Below are 23,962 nucleotides of genomic sequence, written 5' to 3'. Positions count from 1 at the left end.
ATCTCCTTTAGAAGCAAGAAAGCCAAGAGATCGAAGTTTGGAGTACAAACGATAATACCAGGCTCGTGGTGCTTGTTTCAGACCATAAAGAGCTTTGTCAAGCTTGCAGACGTGTCGTGGTGAGACCGAGCTCTCATACCCAGGGGGTTGCCTCATGAAGACTTCCTCTTCCAGAACACCATGCAAAAACGCATTCTTGACATCTAGTTGACGCATGCACCAATTCCGAGAAATTGCATTGGAAAGAACTAAACGGATAGTAGCAGCTTTTACCACAGGGCTAAAGGTGTCTTCATAGTCCACACTGTACCTTTGTTTAAAGCCTTTGGCAACTAACCGGGCCTTGTACCTGTCAATAGTGCCATCAGACTTCCTCTTGATCTTGTACACCCACTTGCAGTCAATCACATTTCTCCCTTTGACAGGTGGAACAAGACGCCATGTTTTATTATCCATAAGAGCAGAGTACTCCTTGTCCATTGCCTTCTTCCACTTTGGGTCACCAAGAGCATCCTGTAAAGTTCTCAGTTCACCTGCAGCATAAAAAGACCCCCACCGAACGCAACCATCTTTATAAACTTTGGGTGTTGCAATGCCACTTTGGGACCTGGTATGTGTACGCGTAGGAGGAGGCGGTGCTGGTTGGTTAGCCCAAACTTGTAGCCTGTTTGTCGGTACAGAAACAGCAGAGTCGGAGATGGCTGCACCAGGCGCAGAAGATCTAGAGTCTGTCGCACGGGATCCCACACCGGATCTGAGGTGGAACTCCTGTGGAGATCCGATCGCAGGGTCTGATAGCGACCCGTCACGCGGCTGCGGCTGTGAAGGGCCCGCCTCGCCCAGGCCAGCGTGCCCCGCACCGAGACGACCACGTGGGCTGTGCGCGTTTGCAGAGGAGGGGGCCCCGGCCCGCATCAAGGCTGGGGTGGCCCGACCAGGGGACAGGAAGGCAGCAGGCCCACTTGGCCGACCACCTGTCCGCCTGCGGGCTGCGATCCCGAGGGAGATTTGCCTGGCGCTGCAACAGTGCCGGATCCCGAGAGGATTCGCCCGCCAGAATCAGCATCGGAGCGGGCGCCTGGATCTTCTGCGGAGTTTTTTGATTGCTGCATAAAATCATGAGTATTTTCACCAATTTCTTCAGGGTTGACCGGTCCTGATTCTTGCACACTATCAACAGACCCCTCATCAAGAGTATTAGCTATTTACACATGACCAGCAGTATCATCAACTCCCCCTGGAATAAACGTGGATGATGGAAGGAGGTGGGAGGGCAACAGGACAAGCTCTTTGCGAAGTTGTGCACCGGCATTAGGATGAAGGCTAGCAAAAGGGAAAACTTGTTCGTCAAAGACGACATCGCGAGAAATATAAACCCGACCGGAAGAGATGTCGAGGCATTTATATCCCTTGTGAAGAGTACTATAACCCAAAAAGGCACACTGCTTGGAACGGAACTCAAGTTTGTGTTTGTTAAAAGGGCGCAGGTTTGGCCACACGACACAACCAAAGGTGCGAAGAAAACTATAATTGGGTTTAGTACCAAAGAGGCGTTCTAGTGGAGTTTGGTTTTTGATGACTCGACTAGGGATACGATTAATGAGATACACGGCCGTGAGAAAGGCTTCATCCCAAAACTTCAAGGGCATGAATGCATGTGCCAGAAGGGAGAGGCCAACTTCCACTATGTGACGATGTTTTCGCTCAGCAGATCCGTTCTGTTGGTGTGCATGAGGACAAGAGACGTGGTGAGTGATGCCAGTGCGCTCAAAGAAAGAATTCAGACTTTGATACTCACCACCCCAATCTGTTTGCATGGCAATAATTTTGCGATTAAATAGGCGTTCAACATGGGCTTGAAAAAGATGAAACTTCTCAAAAACGTCAGATTTATTTTTGAGCAAATATATCCAGCTAAACTTGCTAAAATCATCGATAAAACTGACATAGTATTTTTGCCTGCCTACAGAGATGGGTCCAGGACCCCAAACATCTGAGAAAATTAGCTCTAAAGGAGCTTTGGATTCACTAACTGAGCGAGGATAAGGTAGTTGATGGCTTTTGGCCATCTGACATGCATCACATACGAGGAGGTGATCTTGCTTATTGGACACGGGAAGATTAAAGTCTCGAACAATTTTCTGGACAACTGGAAGGGAAGGATGCCCTAGACGCTTGTGCCACCGGGATGTAGATGGTTTGATCGCCCCAAGTGCTTGCCGTTGAGGAGCACTGTGCCGCCCCGGTGACCGGAAACAACCGCCATCTACTCTTGTTTTGAAGTATGGTCCTCTGGGTATCCTGATCCTTGACATAAAAAGTTTCAGGATGAAGTTCAATAAACACGTTATTATCTTTCATGAGTTGATAGGCATAAAGTAGACTTTGCTCAGAGTTAGGAACATGAAGGATATTATTTAGTTTCAATGATCCGGAGGGAGTAGATAAAACTGAGTGGCCAATGTGTGCAATATCCATACCTTGTCCACTAGCAGTGTGGATCTGTTCATTGCCGATGTAGCGATCCCGAACAGCCAGTTTTTCCAGTTCGCCGGTGAGGTGGTCAGTCGCACCGGTGTCGAGATACCAATTGGTATCTACACCGTATGAATGAGCCGCGTTGGCAGCGCGGTGTTGGCCACCATTGCCACCGTCGCCGTTGCCTCTGCCGCCACCACCGTTTCCGCCACCGCCGCCTCCTGCGGGGTTGCGGACATTGTTGTTGTAGTTCTTGTCGTAGCGCTTTCGGCAGCGCCACGCACCGTGCCCTTCTTCTTTGCAGATCTGGCATCGCTCGAAATCATCACGGTCACCGCGATCACCACCTGTAACACCCCGGATGTAACTTTCCCTATTTGTACTCCAACTCTTGCCGTTTCCGGCGTTAAGTTATATTTATTTTCTCGGGTTCGGGTTTTTGTCTCCGTGTGTTGTTGTCGTTGTCATGCATCTCATATCATGTCATCATGTGCATTGCATTTGCATACGTGTTCGTCTCATGCATTCGAGCTTTTTCCCCGTTGTCCGTTTTGCATTCCGGTGCTTCGTTCTCCTCCGGTGGTCATTTCTAGCCTTCTTTCGTGTGTGGGGTTTAAACATTTCCGGATTGGACCGAGACTTGCCAAGTCGCCTTGGTTTACTACCGGTAGACCGCCTGTCAAGTTTCGTATCATTTGGACTTCGTTTGATACTCCAACGGTTAACCGAGGGACCGAAAAGGCCTCGTGTGTGTTGCAGCCCAACACCCCTCCAATTTGGCCCAAAACCCACCAAACTCTGCTCCATCATCTAGAGCGTTCGATCACGATCGCGTCGCCTAAAACCGCACCTCATTTGGACTCTCATAGCTCCCTCTATGCCTATTTAAACACCCCCCATTCCAAATCCCGGGTCTCCCCTCGTCCCTAACCCTAAATTCCCAGATCCGCGCCGGCCGGACACGTCCGCCCCGGCCGGACGCGTCCGCCGCTGCCCCCTCGCCCAATCGCCGCCTGCCACGTCAGCCGCCACCTACCCGCTGCCGCCCGAGGCCTGGGGAGCCCGGAGCCGGCCCCCACGGCCCGAGCCGCCCGCGCCGCCTCCTCCCTCGCCCCGGCCGCCGCGCCGCCGCGGTCCACCCCGCCACCGCCGTCGCCACCTCGTCGCCCGGGCCGCCGCAGCCGCTGCCGACCCCGGCCGCCGCGCGCCGCCTCTCCTCCCGAGCCGCCGCGCCACCAGCCGCGCCGCCGCGCTCCGGCCGCCGCGCCGGCGACCTCTCCGGCCTCGCCTCGCCCTCGCCAGCCGCCGGCGACCTCGGATCCGCCAGCCGTGAACAGTGCCGCCGCCGCCTCAGATTGCGCGCCTGTCAAACCCTAGATCTGAGGGTTGTTTTTTTTCTCTAAGTCCTCAGAATTTTTAGTTCATATGCCCATGTTCGTGGCTCCGTAACTTTGCATCCGTAGCTCCGATTCATGCATATAGCATATCAAAATGTTCATATCAAAGAGTAAATCATTTCATTCCATTGCATCATTTTCATTTGAGTTCATCTTGATGCCCGAAATGCTGTTAGAAGAGGGCTACTTGAGTTAATTGTCAGATCTGCTACTCCGTTTAGCACTTTTGTCATTTTTTCCATGATTATTGTGTGCATGATATGCCCGTGTTCTACATGTGTTTTGTTAAGGGTTTTGTCTTCTTTCCAGAGGTGCAACCCATGTATTTTTAGGATGTGTGTGGTGACTTGTGCAAGCTTGCAAAGTGGTGCACTCGCTAAGTCTGTTTTCAGGGACTTAGTTTTTCACTAAGTCCTGGAGCTGTTTATCTCATGATGCCATATGTTCATGTTGTTTCCTAGTGATCCGTGCCTCTTTTGAGGATGATCAGTAAGGGAGTTTTGTTAATATTGTAGTGATCTATCCATCCTTGTCTTTGTTTGCAATTAGGGAGCACCCTATCTTGAGTCAATCGAGCTCTACTTTTGCTACTTTGTGAATCTGGGCAGATTGTCAACTTGTTTGCAATTTTGCCGGTGATGTTGTAGTTGGTCCGTGCATGCTATGCTATTGTTCTTGCCATGTCTAGCTTGCATTTTGTGCCTTCTTGATGGGTGTATGCTTGCCTTGCCATGACTTGCACCGTAGTGAGTGCATCGAGCTCGTAAACATGCCTACTTGAGCTATATTTCGGCATGTGCCAGTTTTCACTAAGTATGAAAACTGATTATGTTTTTGCTATGTTCACATGCTTGCAATTGTATTTTCTGATCCCTTTTGGCTCAAGGTCACTAAGGGACTTTTGTTAAGCTCTTTGAGTAGCTCCATGCCATGCTTTACTTTGCCATGATCAGGTCCTGTAGCATGTAGTTTTGTTGCTCCAAAGAGGGCTACCTGATCTGAAATTCCAGACAAGTGTTAATTTCACTAAGTCTGAGATCTGTTTGCCATTTGCATTTTTGCCATGCTTGTTTGAACCTGTTAATGGATGATTTGGCCGTAGCTCAGTGCTAGACTTTTGTTAAGCATCTTGTGTGCATCCCTGCCATGTATTTTGCTGTCATGTTTGGGTGCTGTAGCATGTTCATTTCATTGCATTTAGAGGCCTACTTGCTGTAAATCGCAGACCGGTGTCATTTTTGAATCGCTTGCCATTTCCAAACCGTAACTCCGATTCCGGCGTTCTTTATATCGTTTTCAAGAGATTTCATCTCATCTTTCCAGTGGCACACTTGGTTTTCCAAGTTGAGGCCAGGTTCATGCATTTCCTGTCATATCTTGCATTTTGCATCCCACATCGCATCCCGCATAGCATATCATCTTTGCATCGTGTTGTTTGAGTTTGCACGTGGTTGATTGTATCCTTGTTGCTTGTTTGTCTTGTTTGGGTAGAGCCGGGAGACGAGTTCTCTAACGAGGAGCCCGTTGAGTTTGCTTTCGAGGATCCAGCCAACTCTGACAACTGTGCAGGCAAGATGATCATACCCTCGAAATCACTACTATCTTTGCTATGCTAGTTTGCTCGCTCTTTTTCTATGCCAATGCTACGATGCCTAACACTTGCTTTCAAGCCTCCCAAATTGCCATGTCAAACCTCTAACCCACCATTGTCCTAACAAACCGTTGATTGGCTATGTTACCACTTTGCTCAGCCCCTCTTATAGCGTGCTAGTTGCAGGTGAAGATTGGAGGCCGTTCCTTGTTGGAACATCTTTTATTTACTTGTTGGGATATCATTATATTGCCATGTTATCTTAATGCATCTATATACTTGGTAAAGGGTGGAAGGCTCGGCCTCTCGCCTAGTGTTTTGTTCCACTCTTGCCGCTCTAGTTTCCGTCATATCGGTGTTATGTTCCCGGATTTTTGCGTTCCTTATGCGGTTGGGTTATAATGGGAACCCCTTGATATTTCGCCTTGATTAAAGCTTTTCCAGCAATGCCCAACATTGGTTTTACCATTTGCCACCTAGCCTTTTCTTTCCCTTGGGTTCTGCAGACTCAAGGGTCATCTTTATTTTAACCCCCCCGGACCAGTGCTCCTCTGAGTGTTGGTCCACCTGTCAGGTACCAGTGGCCACAAGGGGCAACTCTGGGCTGGCCTACCCGTACCTAGGACAATCTGAGTATGCCCTGAGAAAGAGATATGTGCAGCTCCTATCGGAATTTGTCGGCACATTCGGGCGGTGTTGCTGGTCTTGTTTTAACCTGTCGAAGTGTCTTGAATTACTGAGATACCGAGTCTGATCGGAACGTCTTGGGAGGAGGTCTATTCCTTCGTTGACCGTGAGAGCTTGTCATGGGCTAAGTTGGGACTCCCCTGCAGGGATTTGAACTTTCGAAAGCCGTGCTCGCGGTTATGGGCAGATGGGAATTTGTTAATGTCTGGTTGTAGATAACTTGAACCTTAATTAATTAAAATGAATCTACTGAGTGTGTTACCGTGATGGCCCCTTCTCGGCGGAGTCCGGGAAGTGGACACGGTGTTGGAGTAATGTTTGCGCAGGTTGCTCTCTAGTTTCTCGCTCATGCTTTGCCTTCTCTTCTCGCTCTATTTTGCGAATAAGTTAGCCACCATACTTGCTAGACGCTCGCTGCAACTCCACATATATTTACCTTGCTTTACCTACGAGCTTAAATAGTCTTGATCGCGAGGGTGCGAGATTGCTGAGTCCCTGTGGCTCACAGATTACTATTACACCAGATGCAGGGCCTGATGATTCCGCTCCAGCAGACGCGTATGAGCTCAAGTGGGAGTTCGACGAAGACTCTCAACGTTACTATGTTTCCTTTCCCGATGATCAGTAGTGGTGCCTAGTTGGGGGTGATTGGGACCGTGTCGCATGTCGGGTTATCTTTTATTTTGGCGCCGTAGTCGGGCCATGAGTGTTTGGATGATGTAATGTTATTTATGTACTTGATTGACGTGGCGAGTATAAGCCAACTATGTTATCTCCCCTTTATTATTTATATTATATGGGATGTTGTGAAGATTGCCTAACTTGTGACATATGCCTTCAATGCGATTATGTCTCTAAGTCATGCCTCGACACATGGGAGATATAGTCGCATCGAGGGTGTTACACCACCGCCGCGACCGCCGGCAGAGTTGTTGTTGTAGCCGCCGTTGTTGTTGTAGCCACCCTGTCCGCCGCCACCACGGCCGCCGCCGCGGCCACCACCACGAGATGCAAGGTTGGCGGAGTGGTGGGGGGAGAAGGCGGCCTGTTGGGCGGTGATGCGGGCCTCAGCCGCCAAGAGCAACGAGAAGAGCTCCGTGAGCCCAACCTGTTGGTCCATGGCAGCGCGTGTGGAGATGGCAGAAACGAAACCGTTGTAGTCCGGTTCATGCACCAGACCTTGGAGGATTTGGTCGACGAGGTCGTCCTCTCCAAGGGGCTTCCCAGCGGCGGCGAGCTCATCGGCGATGCCCTTCATCTTGGTGAAGTATGCTGCAGCCGAGAGGTCTCCCTTGCGCGTGTTACCCAGGGCGGAGCGGAGCTGGATGGTACGCGCCCTGGACTGCGACGAAAAACTCTGGAGCAGCACTTGCCAGATGCTAACAGAGGTAGTGTGGTTGGAGACTTGCATGAGAACGTCGCGAGAAAGAGAGGCAATCAGGAACGTGAGCACCTGTTGATCCTGCGTGACCCAAATGGCGTACTCCGGGTTTGGCGTGGTGATGATCTCCTTCTTCCCTTCCCTGAGATCCTTCTCAGAGACGAGGGTGGCATCCAGCTCCTTGATGGAGCCGTCGAGATAGCCCATCATCCCTGCCGCTTTGATATGCGGCAGGACTTGCGCCTTCCATACCAGGAAATTCTCCCTGGTGAGCTTTTCGGTGATGGTGTGGCCAAGCGATGCGAGGGAAGGGGAGGCCATGGCAACAGAGAAGGAGGAGGAGGATGACATAACTAGATGCATTGGAAGAGAGAGGCTCTGTATACCATATAGAAAGATGAGGCTGAAGCGTATACAATGAGCAGGGACGCGTGCGTGTTAATATAGGCGAGGTGCCGCGGGATATACAGGTTGTTAGGCTGTGGATTGATCTTCAAGACACAATCTAAATAAGATGCAATCTCAACAGCCCAATCTATTGTTATAACAATTATACGCACGCCAGCAACTACACGCACGCGATACACATATACGATTTATAGTTATACCGTATGTACAATGTTTAACAACGGAGGCCTTCTCCCGCGTCGAGGCCTCCTTACACGCCGTCAAGCTGGCCCAGGAGCACCACCTCCCGCGCTGCATCGACCACCTCGTCAAGATCGCCCGCGCGCCCCTGGGCCACGGTCCACGCGGCGGCCGCCGCCGCCATGGCCGGAAGACCGCCCCTCCGGAAGTCACCGGGATGGACGAGGCGGCCTTCGGCAGCATGGACGAGGCGCGCACCTACCTCGACCGCGCGTGCACGCTCGCGAGCCTCGCCGTCCAGCACATCGACCTCGCCGTCGCCGCCATCTCCCGCTTCCTCGACCCGGAGGATGTCGCCGACACAGCCGCCTTCGCCAACCAAGTGGCCATCATCAATTAGGTGCGTATACTGCTAGATGATCACCTTGGATGCAGCAGACGTAATCGACGCAAGGAGTAACTCCACCAAAGTAGCTATTTTTCTTCACCTCATCGAGGAAGTAAAGTGACGAAGGGGGTGGGATCCCTTGCATTATCCATTGAAGCTCACCTTGATTTCAGTTCAATTTAGTTATATATGTTCTTCACTCTGGGTAACGCGATGCGCGCGATGCCGGCCGTATCTGAATCTTACGGCGATCGGACGAGACAGGTTAAGATGGGATATTTTGGAGATGTGGTGCTGTGTTTTGGTTAATTGATCATGTCTTTTTTTGTTTGCTGTGTCTTGTCCGGTGTGATACTTGGCTACTGGTGTTTATTCATGTTTGTGCTTTGCGAATTTGTTCATGTTTTGCATTGCATATTTGCATGACAGTAGTCTGGTTGGGTTCTGATGATAGAGAGACACCATGAGCATTACCAAGTTTTTTCCCTTGTCATATGCAAGCACTTTGAATAGGGAATAAGGATTTTGTTGGCTCGGAAACAAACGTGTTCTATGTGGAGCACGAGGGGAGCAGTCCTTGGATTATGCTTTAGTCCAAGGCAAAATCAATCAATGTGACAAGTGCCAAACTGAAGAAAACTGTAGGATCATTCATCAGTTTGGCTGCAGTTTTCAAAGCTTATATATAAGCCACAACTGACATTCGCCAATGCACATAGTTTCTCGATATATGTCAGGTTGAAGATAATCCAATTCTATGCCATTTAGTTCAGAATTCAGATAGTACACTGATGATAAAGAGATTCAGAGTCATATTGCATCTACTCCCCTTGACATTGATCTGCGACTTTGGTGGAGCAAAACATCATTCTCGGTTCAGATTATGACTGCTCCACCTGGACTGAACTAATAAACACCCCACCTTGACTGAACTGATACAAGCAAAACAGAGTCCGGCTCTTGCTGGAATTTGCCTGGACTGAACTGCATCTTGAATAGGGGAGTATGGATTTTGTTGGCTCACAAACAAACGTGTTCTGTGTGGAGCAGTCCTTGGATTACGCTGTAGTCCTTCTGAATAATTATTTACAGAGTAAGCATTGCTTTACATCAAAATTGTGTCATATAGCAACATCAGTGTGACAAGAGTCGTACTGCAGGAAACTGAACAATCATTCATCAGTTTGGCTGCAACTTCCAAACCTTACATATAAGCCACAACTGGCATTCATCAATTCACATATAGTTTCTTGATATATGTCAGGCTGATGATAATCCAATTCTATGTGATTCAGATCAGACAGTAATGACCGATGATAAAGAGATTCAGAATCATACTATTACATCTGCTCCCCTTGACATTGATCTGCCAATGCGACTTGGGTAGAGCGATACACCGTACAGGACAGCACCGAGTATCTGCCATAACACACAGGAGCAGAAGAGCATTCACAATCTATTTTTCATGGCAACAGACAAATATGCAACGACTTGATCTGGCCATCTTGTGGTAGACGATGGCGCGATCTCCCTCCTGCATTTTGCCCGCTATGTGTTCATCACGCACCTCCGCTCCATCGGTGTTTCGCTTGGTGGATGAGGACCTCGAGGATGCATCTTGTTTATTGTTAGATTGCTTGTCTTGTTTGTTTTCTTGTAAGCTGACCCTTTAGCATCATGTACCATGTTTCTTTCGCAGTTTCCTGTTTATCAGGGTGTCATTGATTTAACGCCGAGCATGTAAACCGTGTCAATAACGAGAAATTGAAGTGTAAATCTGGATGGTTTGAAGTGGAGAGTAGGCCTTTTTTCTATAATGTGCAACGACAACCATAAATGGACGGAGCAGATCATCACTCGCAGTTCAGATTTGACTGCTTCTGGTTATGTTAACATATCACCCAACCTGGACTGAACGTAGTAATATTACCGCCAGGATTTGGATGCATATTACTATGAAGCATATACATTACAACGTGGAAGGCTGGAAGCACAAATGGTTAAGAAGCATGAACATCATGGTGCAGTTACATAGTACTCCTACATAATAGTAACCGGAAGTCTGGACGCATGGATATTTCAAAAAGAATCCTAAAAGATATTGCTACCAAGATTGGGAAACACATGTGCGTGATGTACAAAGCGAATCCAGATATGTAAGTTGAAGATTCAGTCATACACACTGGTAGAAAAAGGGCCTATAGTCCCGGTTCGTAAGGGCCTTTAGTCCCGGTTCCGGAACCGGGACTAAAGTGTCGGTACTAATACCTCCCTCCTTTAGTCCCGGTTCAATCCAGAACCGGGACTAAAGGCCCTCCACGTGGGCAGTGCGCAGAGCCCAGTCAGGAGACCCTTTGGTCCCGGTTGATGGCACCAACCGGGACCAATAGGCATCCACGCGTCAGCACTTCTGTGCCTGGGGTTTTTGTTTTTTTTTGAAAGGGGGGAGGGGAGGTTGGGGGTTTTGGGGGGTTAATTTAGGTGTTTCATATATTGTGTTAGCTAGTTATAATTAATAGAGAGAAGTGTCCTCTGTTATGTCCGTGCTTGGTCGACGCTACGTACTATACATACGTATAGAGAGGACTAGACACGCTAGCTAGCTAGTAAGCAAACGAAGGAAACAGAAGATCGTCATGAACATATATGCATACAGAGAGAAGTGATATCGACCACCTCTCCTTCTCCGAGAGATTGGTCGAACAACAAGTTCTCGTATATCTATCTGACACTACCGGCTACATATATACAATAATTATCTCTTACAAATATAATCATACGGACTCAGGGTCCACATAGAATTCTCCGTCTTCAGGGATCACGTGGTCAAGAAAGAATGCCACCAATTCCTCTTGAATTGCTCGCATGCGAGCTGGTGCTAGGAGTTCATCCCGCTTCCGAAACATCTAATTTGAAGAAGGGGGTCAATACATATATATATATATATATATATATATATATATATATATATATATATATATATAAATGAATGAAACTCAACACAAATGATGGTAATAAAATAAAATTGTGAATGTTGTTATTTACGTACTTCATATTGTTCGTTAGAGTACCCGCCCCGCTCACAGGTCGTGTGGCGGATGGACTCGCAGATGTAGTATCCACAGAAATCATTCCCTTGTTCCTGCCACAACCACTTTACAAGAAATAGAGGTCAATCAAACTGATAAGCAAGAATGCTAAATGGTATTGATGAAGCTAGCGCTTGAATCACTAGGAGATGCGCGGAACATGCTACTATAGTACTTACTTTCGGGTGTCTAAATTCCAGCTCCTTCGGCAGTCCCGGAACTGTTTTGGTGAATTTTCTCCAAACCCTGCCGGACAAAGAAAACAATTACTTGATATCAGGAAATGAACAAAGTTGCTGATATGGTGGATAATGATCGATTTAACTTACTTCTTAAGGATTTCAGTCATGTCCGCATACTCCTTGGGATCTTTTCGTTTAGAGTCCAAGACGGTTACTACTCCCTGCTCAAGCTTAATCTCTAGGAGAATATAGTGGAAACTGCACACACATGCATAACTCATGAATTACATTAGTATAACCTTGACTAATATATAAGGGAAATCGAATACGCACAAGACAGTAACACTCACCTGAAGTTGTAAGGAAAGAGTATTATATCTTTGTTTTGATTTATTACGAACGATCGTAGCAAGTTGGCCTCGGTAGCTGTGGCATGAAGTTTAACCTGAGTTGCATCTATGAGATATGTTTAATGAACCCAATATCACCGACTTGTCTTTTCTTCAATTCAGCGATCTTCAATCTGCATAATATAGTGAGGATGATTATAAATACATGCAATGAAAGAGCTAAGCTATATAGAGAAACTTAATGACAGAAGTTGTACTACTTACAGACAGTAGCAGGCGACCGTTGTTTTATCGAGGGCCAATTGATTGAAAAACTGATAGAACTCCTCAAATGAAACAGGCAACGGATCAATTCCAACGAGGTCATGCTCCTTTTTAACTTTCACATACAAAGTACTCCTCCCCCCAGAGTCTCTGCAGATTTTCAAGTACCAATCATGCAATCTTCGCATCATCATTGATAGAGATCTTTCATCTTTGACGAGAGGCTTCCCGTACTCGTATCTTTGTATCTGCACGTCCATGGGTTCATAATGTACTTCGTCGGGCAGGTAATTTGCAAGATTGCTATAACCGGGCACCATCCTCGGATCATTAGCGACGTTGTGGCTAGGCACCTTGAGCGGGGGGCACGATTGCTTCGCTTGTTCGCCGAGCTGGGCAATTTGTTTCCCAGCTCGTCGTTCTTTCAGCCTTTGATCACTGACAGTACTTCCCGACCGCTCCGCTTCGGCAAATTCCTTTCCAATAATGCGGTCATAGTTTCCTTTTGGCGGACCAGACTTCGGTGGTTTTGTCAGGGCAGCCAGAGTGCGCTTCACTTTCACCCGATCTACCTTCTCCTCCGGAGGTGGATGTTTCTTTGCTTTCACCCCTTCAAAGAAGTTCCTCACTTCTTCTCGCGCGATCTCGGCGTTCTCCTCCAGGGTCCTCTCATATGGTAACTTCTCTGGAGTCTTCAGAGAAGGACCGAATCTGTATGTCCTCCCGCCTCTGGTTGTACTGCTAGACGCCGACCGAGCAGACGGAGCGGTTGTCTTCTTTACTTGCTTAAGAGGCGGAGGAGAAGGACTACGACGCGCCGGAGCAGCTGGAGCGGCGGCATGTCTCTTCCGCCCTTGCTGATGAGGCGGAGAAGGAGGAGGCTGGCTGCTCGGGCGCGTCGGCGTAGGCGGAGAAGGAGGCGGAGTGCCGCCACGCGCCGGAGAAGGAGCCGGCCGAGGGCCCTGATCGTCACTCGCCGGAGGAGGAGGCGGTGGAGGCGGAGTGCCCTGACTCGCCGGAGGAGGAGGAGGAGGCGGTGGCGTCCAGTTCGGAAGGTTGATGAGCTCCTTCCGCCATAGGCATGGAGTCTTCAGAGCAGACCCCAGCCGAGTCTCCCCTTCACCGGTAGGGTGGTCAAGCTGGAGGTCCTCAAATCCCTCTGTTATCTCATCCACCATCACCCTAGCATATCCTTCTGGAATCGGCCGGCAGTGAAAAGTTGCGCCGGGTTCAGTAGGATAAACAGAGCCAACATCCGCCTTGACCTTCAAATTCATCCATTGCGTCATAAGGTGCCAATTTTGAGACTCCGTTATAGCATCCACGGGATAGCTGGCAGGAACCATCAAGGCATGCTCCAGCTGAAGCAGCTCGGTGGAAGCCACGCTGCTTCTGCGCTGAGATGGCGGGGTAGCTTCGGGGGAGGCTTCGGCAGTACGTTTGCTGCGATTTGCTTCTCATTCCTCTATCGCGTCTACCCTTGCTTGCAGCGCCTGTATTTGGGTCTGCTGCACTTTTTTCCTCCTCTCATGGGATTTGTAACCACCTGCGTCCGGAAACCCAACCTTCCACGGAATGGAGCCTGGCGTGCCTCGTGTCCGTCCAGGGTGCTCAGGATTCCCGAGGGCCATTGTGAGCTCGTCGTTCTCTCTGTCTGGAAAGAACGTCCCTTCCTACGCTGCTTCGATATACTACTTAAGCTCACTGACTGGTATGTCCATTTGATCGTTCGTCCAAATGCACTTCCCTGTTACAGGGTCCAGTGTTCCGCCAGCCCCGAAGAACCAAGTCCGGCAACGGTCCGGCCAGTTAATTGTCTCTGGTTCGATCCCTTTATGAACCAGATCATTCTCAGTCTTGGACCACTTAGGCCGGGCTACGAGGTAGCCACCTGACCCCGTGCGATGGTGAAGCTTCTTCTTCGCAGCATTTTGCTTGTTTGTCGCCGACATCTTCTTACTCTTTTCTGATGTCTTGTGGGCCACAAATGCGGGCCAGTGATCTCTGATCTTCTCATATCTGCCCTTGAATTCTGGTGTCTCATTATTTTCGACAAACTTATTCAGCTCTTTCTTCCACCTCCTGAATAGTTCTGCCATCCTCTTCAGAGCAAAAGACTTGATTAATTTCTCTTTAACTGGGTTCTCTGGATTATCCTCAGGCGGTAGGGTGAAATTTGACTTCAGCTCAGTCCAAAGATCATTTTTCTGCATATCATTGACATAAGACACCTCAGGGTCTTCTGTAGCCGGCTTAAACCATTGCTGGATGCTTATCGGGATCTTGTCCCTAACCAGAACCCCGCACTGAGCAACAAATGCGCTCTTTGTCCGGAGGGGTTCAATAGGTTGGCCGTCGGGCGCGATTGCTATGATCTCAAACTTTTCATCCGAGCTCAACTTTTTCTTCGGGCCTCGTCTCTTTACCGAAGTTATGCTCGATCCGGAGGGCTAGAAAAAAGAACAAAGACTTAATTAATATGTGTACATACCAAAACAATGAATGCATCTATCAGCTAGTCAGCATAGGCTTAACTAATATATATACCTGGCCGGACTCGGTTCGGAGCCATCATCACGGTCTCCTTCTTGCACCGGCATTGGGTCACCGAGCCGTCCTCATGTTCTTCTTCTTGCACTGGCATTGGGTCACCGTAGCCAGCTTGTTCACCCTCTCCTTCCAGACCATCGGTTTCGTTGAGAAACAACGAGATGGCATCACTTCCTTCTGCGATTATGTCCCTCAACAACGCTTCTTTTGTTGCTTCGTCTAGGGCGGTGTCCATAGTTTCTACAAATATTTACAACATGGCAATTATTATTCAAACATGACAGATGGATATATTAGTGCCAAACGTAGAACTAGCTACCTAATCATACTAAGCTATCGGGAGGGCGTATATTTCGACAACGACGACACTACATCTATGTCCCTCGACGACCCTCGTTCCCGATAAAAAAAAGAGGAAGAAGAAGAAAAAAAAGAGGAGAAGAAAGAATAGAGGAGAAGATCTCCTCTATTATTTCTTCTCCTCTTTTTTTTCTTCTTCCTCTTCTTTTTTTATGCTCTTCTTCCTCTCATGTTCGATAGGATCGCTGAGGGGTCGGGAGGTTGCCTAGTGTCAAGGGATTCAACAAAACCATGTCTTCATCATTAGGCGAAAGTAACATGTGCATGATGGTACGAAGCTCTTCAAAGTTGTTCTGGAACGGAGTCCCAGATAGGATAATTCGCTTTTTGGTACAAAGTTCAGCAAGAGCCTTCCGAATATCGCTATTTGGAAGGCCTTTGCTGAATTCGTACCAAAAGGCGGATTATTCTATCTGGGACTCCATTCCAGAACAACTTTGCAGAACTTCGTACCAACATGCCCTGGTTACTTCCGGCTAATGATGAAGGCATGGATTTCTTCAATACTTTGACACTAGGAAACCTCTCTCTACTTCCGGCTAATAAGAAGAAGAAGAAGAAGAAGAAGAAGAAGAAAAGAAGAAGAAAAGAAGAAAAAAAAGAGGAGAAGAAGAAAGGAATAGTGGAGAAGAAGAGAAAATAGAATATATTCTATTTTCTCTTCTTCTCCACTATTCCTTTCTTCTTCTCCTCTTCTTTTTCTTCTTTTTTCTTCTTCTTATTTATTTCTCCTCTTCTTTTCGGTAGAGGAAACCCTAAATAGCTAGCAAGTATCGTGGGTGTGAGATACATGTGGCCTTCGGTGTCGGACACTACATCCACGTCCCACAAGTGACGTGGGCGTCGAAGCCCGCGCCACTTGTGGGATGTGGGTGTACTGTCCGACACCGACGGTACATGTATCTCACACCGACGATAATTTCTATTCAGGGCTTCTCCTCTACCGCTCCTCGACCTCTCGACGACCCTTGTTCCCGATAAAATAAAGAGGAAGAAGAAGAAGAAAAAAGAAGAGAAGAAAGAATAGAGGAGAAGACTTCCTCTTCTTCCTCTCCTCTTCTTCTCCCTCTTCTTCCCCTTCTTCCTCGCCTCTCTCATGAATGTCCGACGTTCTCGACCCCCCCACGTGTCGAAGAAAAAAAAGAAGAAAAAAAAGAGGAGAAGAAGAAAGGAATAGAGGAGAAAAGAGAAAATAGAATATATATTCTATTTTTCTCTTCTTCTCCTCTATTCCTTTCTTCTTCTCCTCTTCTTTTTCTTCTTTTTTCTTCTTCTTATTTATTTCTCCTCTTCTTTTCGGTAGAGGAAACCCTAAATAGCTAGCAAGTATCGTGGGTGTGAGATACATGTGGCCTTCGGTGTCGGACACTACATCCACGTCCCACAAGTGACGTGGGCATCGAAGCCCGCGCCACTTGTGGGATGTGGGTGTAGTGTCCGACACCGACGGTACATGTATCTCACACCGACGATACTTTCTATTTAGGGTTTCTCCTCTACCGCTCCTCGACCTCTCGACGACCCTCGTTCCCGATAAAATAAAGAGGAAGAAGAAGAAGAAAAAAGAAGAGAAGAAAGAATAGAGGAGAAGACTTCCTCTTCTTCCTCTCCTCTTCTTATCCCTCTTCTTCCCCTTCTTCCTCGCCTCTCTCATGAATGTCTGGCGTTCTCGACCCCCCCACCCTCGACCCCTAGGCGACCATCGACCCCTCCCGATAAAAAAAAGATGAAGAAGAAAAAAAAGAGGAGAAGAAAGAATAGAGGAGAAGCTCCTCTATTCTTTCTTCTCCTCTTTTTTTCTTCTTCCTCTTCTTTTTTATCCTCTTCTTCCTCTCATGTTCGACGACCCTCGACCCCGATAACATTTTTTTCCCCGATAACATTTTTTTCTCCGAGATAGTTAGTGTTCCCGAGTGAACCGGAGGGGGACATTGGTCATATCGGATTCGTCATATTTTCTACGAATGTTCTATATACATACATCCATCGATATCATTCCATACATACATATACATCTACATTATATATGAACAAAAAAATATCAAAATTCATCATACATACATGTACAGTATATATGAACAAAAATTATAAACTTTCTCCCCAACTCATACATACATACATACATCTACATCATATCAATATTTTGCAAATTAAGGAGCAGGGAAGGAAGGAAGGGGGGAGGATGGGGCGGTAGCTACCTCTCCCGGAGGGATCGGGGAGGAGACGCGGGCGGCCGGCGTCGGGTGCGACGGCGACGAGGACGGGCTCGGGGTCGGCGAGGGCGAGGGCGACGGCGGGGCGCGCTCGGCGGCGGCAGACGGGCTCGGCGGCGCAGGGGGTGCTCGGGGGCGGCGGATGGGCTCGGCGGCGCAGGGGGTGCTCGGGGGCGGTGGACGGGCGGCCGGCGACGACGGCGAGGTAGGGCGCGCTCGGGGGCGGGGCAGGGGCAACGGCGGCGACGGCGAGGCGAGCAGAGGGGCAGCCTGGCGGTGACGTCGGGGCGGGATCGAAGAAACTGAACCAAAATTTTCACAAGTGTGGCTTATATAGACGGAGCATTGGTCCCGGTTGGTGGCACAAACCGGGACTAATGCCCCCTTTAGTCCCGGTTGGTGCCACGAACCGGGACCAAAGGCCAATTTTCAGCAGCCCAAAGGGCGGGAAGCGGCGGCCTTTGGTCCCGGTTGGTGGAACCAACCGGGACTAAAGGGGGGCATTGGTCACGGTTGGTGCCACGAACCGGGACCAATGCCCCCTTTAGTCCCGGTTGGTGCCACCAACCGGGACCAATGGCCTTTGCTGCCCCGAGCCCAAAAGTTTAGTCCCACATCGCTAGCTGAAGGGCGCCGACACTGGTTTATAAGCGCTGGTGTGCCTACCCATTCGAGCTCCTCTCTAATGCAGGCTTTCGGGCCTAAACTTGCTACTGCCTGTGGGCCTATTGGGCCTTTTGCGGGCCTGAATCCTGGCCCATGTAGGGTTTCTAGTCGTATTCAGGCCGTGGAGGCCCAGTAGGAGGCATTTTTTTGGTTTTTTCTTTTTTATTTCTATATTTTTTTGGTTTTTTATTTTTTTATTTCTACTTAAAACTAAATACTTACAGTTTTTAGTGATTTCTTTTTGCTTTTAGGTCACAAAAATTATAAACTTTCTGTTAGTGCCATTAGTTTTAAATTTTAAATAGTTTAAATTTGAATTTTTAAATATTTGTGTGAATCACTAGTTTATGAATAACTTTACTATAAAAATAGAATTTTTTTCTATTTATTTTTTATTTCTACTTACAACTAAATACTTACAGTTTTTTAGTGATTTCTTTTTGCTTTTAGGTCACAAAAATTATAAACTTTCTGTTAGTGCCATTAGTTTTAAATTTTAAATAGTTTAAATTTGAATTTTTAAAAATTTGTGTGAATCACTAGTTTATGAATAACTTTACTATAAAAATAGAATTTTTTTCTATTTATTTTTTATTTCTACTTACAACTAAATACTTACAGTTTTTTAGTGATTTCTTTTTGCTTTTAGGTCACAAAAATTATAAACTTTCTATTAGTGCCATTAGTTTTAAATTTTAAATAGTTTAAATTTGAATTTTTAAAAATTTGTGTGAATCACTAGTTTATGAATAACTTTACTATAAAAATAGAATTTTTTTCTATTTATTTTTTATTTCTACTTACAACTAAATACTTACAGTTTTTTAGTGATTTCTTTTTGCTTTTAGGTCACAAAAATTATAAACTTTCTGTTAGTGCCATTAGTTTTGAATTTTAAATAGTTTAAATTTGAATTTTTAAAAATTTGTGTGAATCACTAGTTTATGAATAACTTTACTATAAAATTAGAAATTTTTTCTTCTTTGCTATTTATTTTTTTATTTATACCTACAATTAAATACTTATAGTTTGATTTTAGGTCACAAAAATTATATTCTTTTTGCTATTGAAGAATATTATAGTTTTATTTTAGTTGATCATAACATAATATTTTAATTGATTGTTTTTATTTTCATAAAAGTTTTGTAGTTTATTCTGTTTGCTATTAATTCATTCTTTGAGCTAAATGACTCTGAAATTGGAAAGCATTTCAAAATGAACTCTGAAAAGGTTGAAAGTTGGCATGGTATCATCATTTCACCCACATAGCATGTTCCAAAAAGTAGAGAGGGTTACGACAAAAACTTGATGCACTTCGTGTACAAAATGGACAATCACTTTCGAAGTATCAAAGTTTCAAACCATAAGACATGAAAGCATTTCAAATGAACTCTGAAAAAGTTGAAAGTTGGGATGGTATCATAATTTCACCCACATAGCATGTGCATGTACAAAACGGACAATGGTAGCATGTTCGTCTGTTACAAATTTGGGATGGTATCATCATAATAGTTGCGAGAGAAAGTCTTCACTTTTTCTTCGCTTGTGTCATTTGCTTATTGCGCCGTAACCATGGATAATCTTCATTGTTTATCAGGATGCTTGGGTCAGCCTTGACATTGAAGGGAGGAATTTCATGAAACTTTTCATAATCTTCAGACATGTCTGTCTTGCCGTCCACTCCCAGGATGTCCCTTTTTCCTGAAAGAACTATGTGGCGCTTTGGCTCATCGTATGATGTATTCGCTTCCTTATCTTTTCTTTTTCTTGGTTTGGTAGACATGTCCTTCACATAGATAACTTGTGCCACATCATTGGCTAGGACGAACGGTTCGTCAGTGTACCCAAGATTTTTCAGATCCACTGTTGTCATTCCGTACTATGGGTCTACCTGTACCCCGCCGCCTAATAGATTGACCCATTTGCACTTAAACAAAGGGACCTTAAAATCAGGTCCGTAGTCAGCCACAGCATTCTCTGCCTTCCACTGCAGCAATTCCAGTACGGTACCGAGCTTTGTGTTGCCATCTTCGCAATTGGGGTATAACCCTTTTTTTGTGATCCTCTAACATGCGATCGAACTTCAGCTTCTCCTTTTGACTAATGCATTGCGTCCTTGCATCGACAATGACCCGGCGGAGATCATCATCATCGGGCACATCGTCTGGTTCCTCTTGATCTTCAGCAGCTTCACCCGTGGCAGCATCATTGGGCACATCGTCTGGTTCCTCTTGATCTTCACCAGCTCCCCCCGTTGCAGCATCACCGTATTCAGGGGGCACATAGTTGTCATCGTAGTCTTCTTCTTCGCCGTCTTCCATCATAACCCCTATTTCTCCGTGCCTCGTCCAAACATTATAGTGTGGCATGAAACCCTTGTAAAGCAGGTGGGAGTGAAGGATTTTCCGGTTAGAGTAAGACCTTGTATTCCCACATTCAGTGCATGGACAACACATAAAACCATTCTACTTGTTTGCCTCAGCCGCATCGAGAAACTCATGCACGCCCTTAATGTACTCGCGCGTGTGTCTGTCACCGTACATCCATTGCCGGTTCATCTGCGTGCATTATATATAATTAAGTGTCCAAATTAATAGAAGTTCATCATCACATTAAAACCAAAGTGCATACATAGTTCTCATCTAACAACATATAGCTCTCCAGAGCATCTAATTAATTAAACCATACATTGAAACTATGTAAAACATTTCAATGCGAAAACAAATGCGATCATAATCGCAACCAAGGTAACAATTGATCCAACGGCATAATGATACCAAGCCTCGGTATGAATGGCATATTTTCTAATCTTTCTAATCTTCAAGCGCATTGCATCCATCTTGATCTTGTGATCATCGATGACATCCGCAACATGCAACTCCAATATCATCTTCTCCTCCTCAATTTTTTATTTTTTCCTTCAACAAATTGTTTTCTTCTTCAACTAAATTTAACCTCTCGACAATAGGGTCGGTTGGCATTTCCGATTCACATACATCCTAGATAAATAAAATCTATGTCACGTTGGTCGGCATAATTTTCATAAACAATAAATGAACCAATAGTTATAAAGATAATATACATACCAAATCCGAATCATAGATAGGACGAGGGCCGACGGGGGCGGATACCAAAACCATCGCACTATATAAGATGTAATAATAAATGTAAAAAAATGATACAAGTATCTATCTAAACATACAAGTAAGAATATTTTTCCTTTCAGAAAGAAGATAAGAACAAGAGGCTCACCACGGTGGTGTCGGTGATGAGATCGGCGCGGGTGATCGACGGCGGTGAAGACGGGGACGGGGCGTGACGGACCGCTAAATCTAGACAAATCTCGAGGAAAATGGAGCTTGGAGGTCGAGCTTCGAGAGGAGAAAGCTTAAGTAGTGTGGCTCGGGCATTCCATCGAACACCTCATGTGCATAGGAGGTGAGCTAGAGCACCACAAAGGCCTCTCCCCCTCGGCCAGAAAAAACAGAGCACTGTGCTCTGCTCTTGCGCGAGGGGGTATATATAGGCACCTCATTGGTCCCGGTTGATGACATGAACCGGGACTAAAGGGAAGCCTTTGGTCCCGGTTCAAGCCACCAACCGGGACCAATGGTGGTGGGCCAGGAGCGAGGCCCATTGTGTAACGCCCTCGATGCGGCTATATCTCCCACGTGTCGAGGCACGACTTAGAGGCATAACCGCATTGAAAGCAATGTCGCAAGTCAGGAAATCATCACACATCCCATGTACATAAATAATATAAAGGGGAGGTACATAGTTGGCTTACACTTGCCACGTCACATCAAAATACATAAATAACATCCATCATACAAATCACTCATGGCCCGACTACGGTGCCAAAATAGAAAAGACCCCCAACATGCGACAAGGCCCTGAATCGATAACCCCAACTAGGCACCACTACTGATCATCGGGAAAGGAAACATAATAACGCTGAGAGTCCTCGTCGAACTCCCACTTGAGCTCGTACTCGTCACCTGGAGCGGAATCACCTGGACCTGCATCTGGAATTATAGCATCTGTGAGCCACAGGGACTCAGCAATCTCGCACCCTCGCGATCAAAACTATTTAAGCTTATAGGAAGGATAAGGCAAGTATGTGGAGCTGCAGCAAGCGACTAGCATATGTGGTGGCTAACTTATACGCAAGAGAGAGCGAGAAGAGGAGGCAAGGCGCGAGCAAGAATCTAGAGGAACAACCTGCGCAAGCATTACTCCAACACCGTGTCCACTTCCCGGACTCCGCCGAGAAGAGGCCATCACGGCAACACACTCAGTTGATTCATTTTAATTAATTAAGATTCAAGTTATCTACAACCGGACATTAACAAATTCCCATCTGCCCATAACCGCGGGCACGGCTTTCGAAAGTTCAATCCCTGCAGGGGAGTCCCAACTTAGCCCATGACAAGCTCTCACGGTCAACGAAGGAAAAGACCTCCTCCCAAGATGTTCCGATCAGACTCGGTATCTCGGTAACTCAAGACACTTCGACAGGTTAAAACAAGACCAGCAACACCGCCCGAATGTGCCGACAAATCCCGATAGGAGCTGCACATATCTCTTTCTCAGGGCACACTCAGATTGTCTTAGGTACGGGTAGGCCAGCCCAGAGTTGCCCCTGGTGGCCACCGGTAGCTGACAGGTGGACCAACACTCAGAGGAGCACTGGCCCGGGGGGGGGGGGGTTAAAATAAGATGACCCTTGAGTCTGCAGAACCCAAGGGAAAGAAAAGGCTAGGTGGCAAATGGTAAAACCAAGGTTGGGCATTGCTGGAAAAACTTTAATCAAGGCGAAATATCAAGGGGTTCCCATTATAACCCAACCGCGTAAGGAACGCAAAATCCGGGAACATAACACCGATATGACGGAAACTAGGGCGGCAAGAGTGGAACAAAACACTAGGCGAGAGGCCGAGCCTTCCACCCTTTACCAAGTATATAGGTGCATTAAGATAACATAGCAATATAGTGATATCCCAACAAGCAAATAAAAGATGTTCCAATAGGAACGGCTCCAATCTTCACCTGCAACTACCAACGCTATAAGAGGGGCTGAGCAAAGCGGTAACATAGCCAATCAACGGTTTGCTAGGACAATGGTAGGTTAGAGGTTCAATCATACAATTGGGAGGCTGACAAGCAAGTGGTAGGCATCGTAGCAGTGGCAAAGCAAAAGAGCGAGCAAACTAGCATAGCAAAGATAGTAGTGATTTCAAGGGTATGATCATCTTGCCTGCACAGTTGTCAAAGCTGACTGGATCCTCACAAGCAAACTCAACGGGCTCCTCGGTAGCGAACTCGTCTCCCGGCTCTACCCAACAAGACAAACAAGCAACAAGGATACAATCAACCACGAGCAAGACCAAGCAATATGATGAAATGATGACATGCTATGCGGGATGCGATGCAGGATGCAAAATGCAAGATATGACAGGAAATGCATGAACCTGGCCTCAACTTGGAATTCCAAGGGTGCCACTGGATAGAGGGGATGAAATCGCTTGAAAACGATATAAAGATCAATGGAATCGGAGTTACGGTTTGGAAATGGCAAGCGTTTTAAGATATGACACCGGTCTGCGATTTACAGCAAGTAGGCATCTAAATGCAACGAAATGAACATGCTACGGCCACCAAACATGAAAAAAAAATACATGTCAGTGGTGTACACAAGATGGTTAACAAAACACTAGCACTGATCCACAGGCAAATTCATCCATTAAGGGGTTCAAACAAGCATGGCAAAAACGAATA

At 46.7% G+C, this 23,962-nt stretch overlaps 1 protein-coding gene and 1 long non-coding RNA gene across 2 annotated transcripts; one reads left to right on the top strand and one right to left on the bottom strand.

The window, feature by feature from the left end:
- Positions 1 to 7,931: 7,931 nt before the first annotated feature.
- LOC147972416 (uncharacterized) lies at positions 7,932 to 8,775 on the top strand. The gene is made up of 2 exons (XM_087524326.1): positions 7,932 to 7,944; positions 8,137 to 8,775. The coding sequence occupies exons 1-2, from the start codon at positions 7,932 to 7,934 to the stop codon at positions 8,520 to 8,522; spliced, it is 399 nt and encodes a 132-aa protein (XP_087380452.1). The 3' UTR covers positions 8,523 to 8,775.
- A 12,073-nt stretch (positions 8,776 to 20,848) lies between these two features.
- On the bottom strand, positions 20,849 to 21,705 carry LOC147972415 (uncharacterized). The gene is made up of 3 exons (XR_015603412.1): positions 21,437 to 21,705; positions 21,271 to 21,328; positions 20,849 to 21,183 (listed from the first exon to the last, which is right to left on the bottom strand). It is a non-coding gene; the product is annotated as an uncharacterized LOC147972415 (long non-coding RNA).
- Positions 21,706 to 23,962: the final 2,257 nt, after the last annotated feature.

This window comes from Triticum urartu, chromosome 5A (genome assembly GCF_056163025.1).
Source record: "Triticum urartu cultivar PI428250 chromosome 5A, HENAU_Tu73, whole genome shotgun sequence".
Taxonomy (NCBI): Eukaryota; Viridiplantae; Streptophyta; class Magnoliopsida; order Poales; family Poaceae; genus Triticum; species Triticum urartu.
Note: the sequence above shows the minus strand (reverse complement) of the source record. Positions and strands in the feature narration are given on the sequence as shown.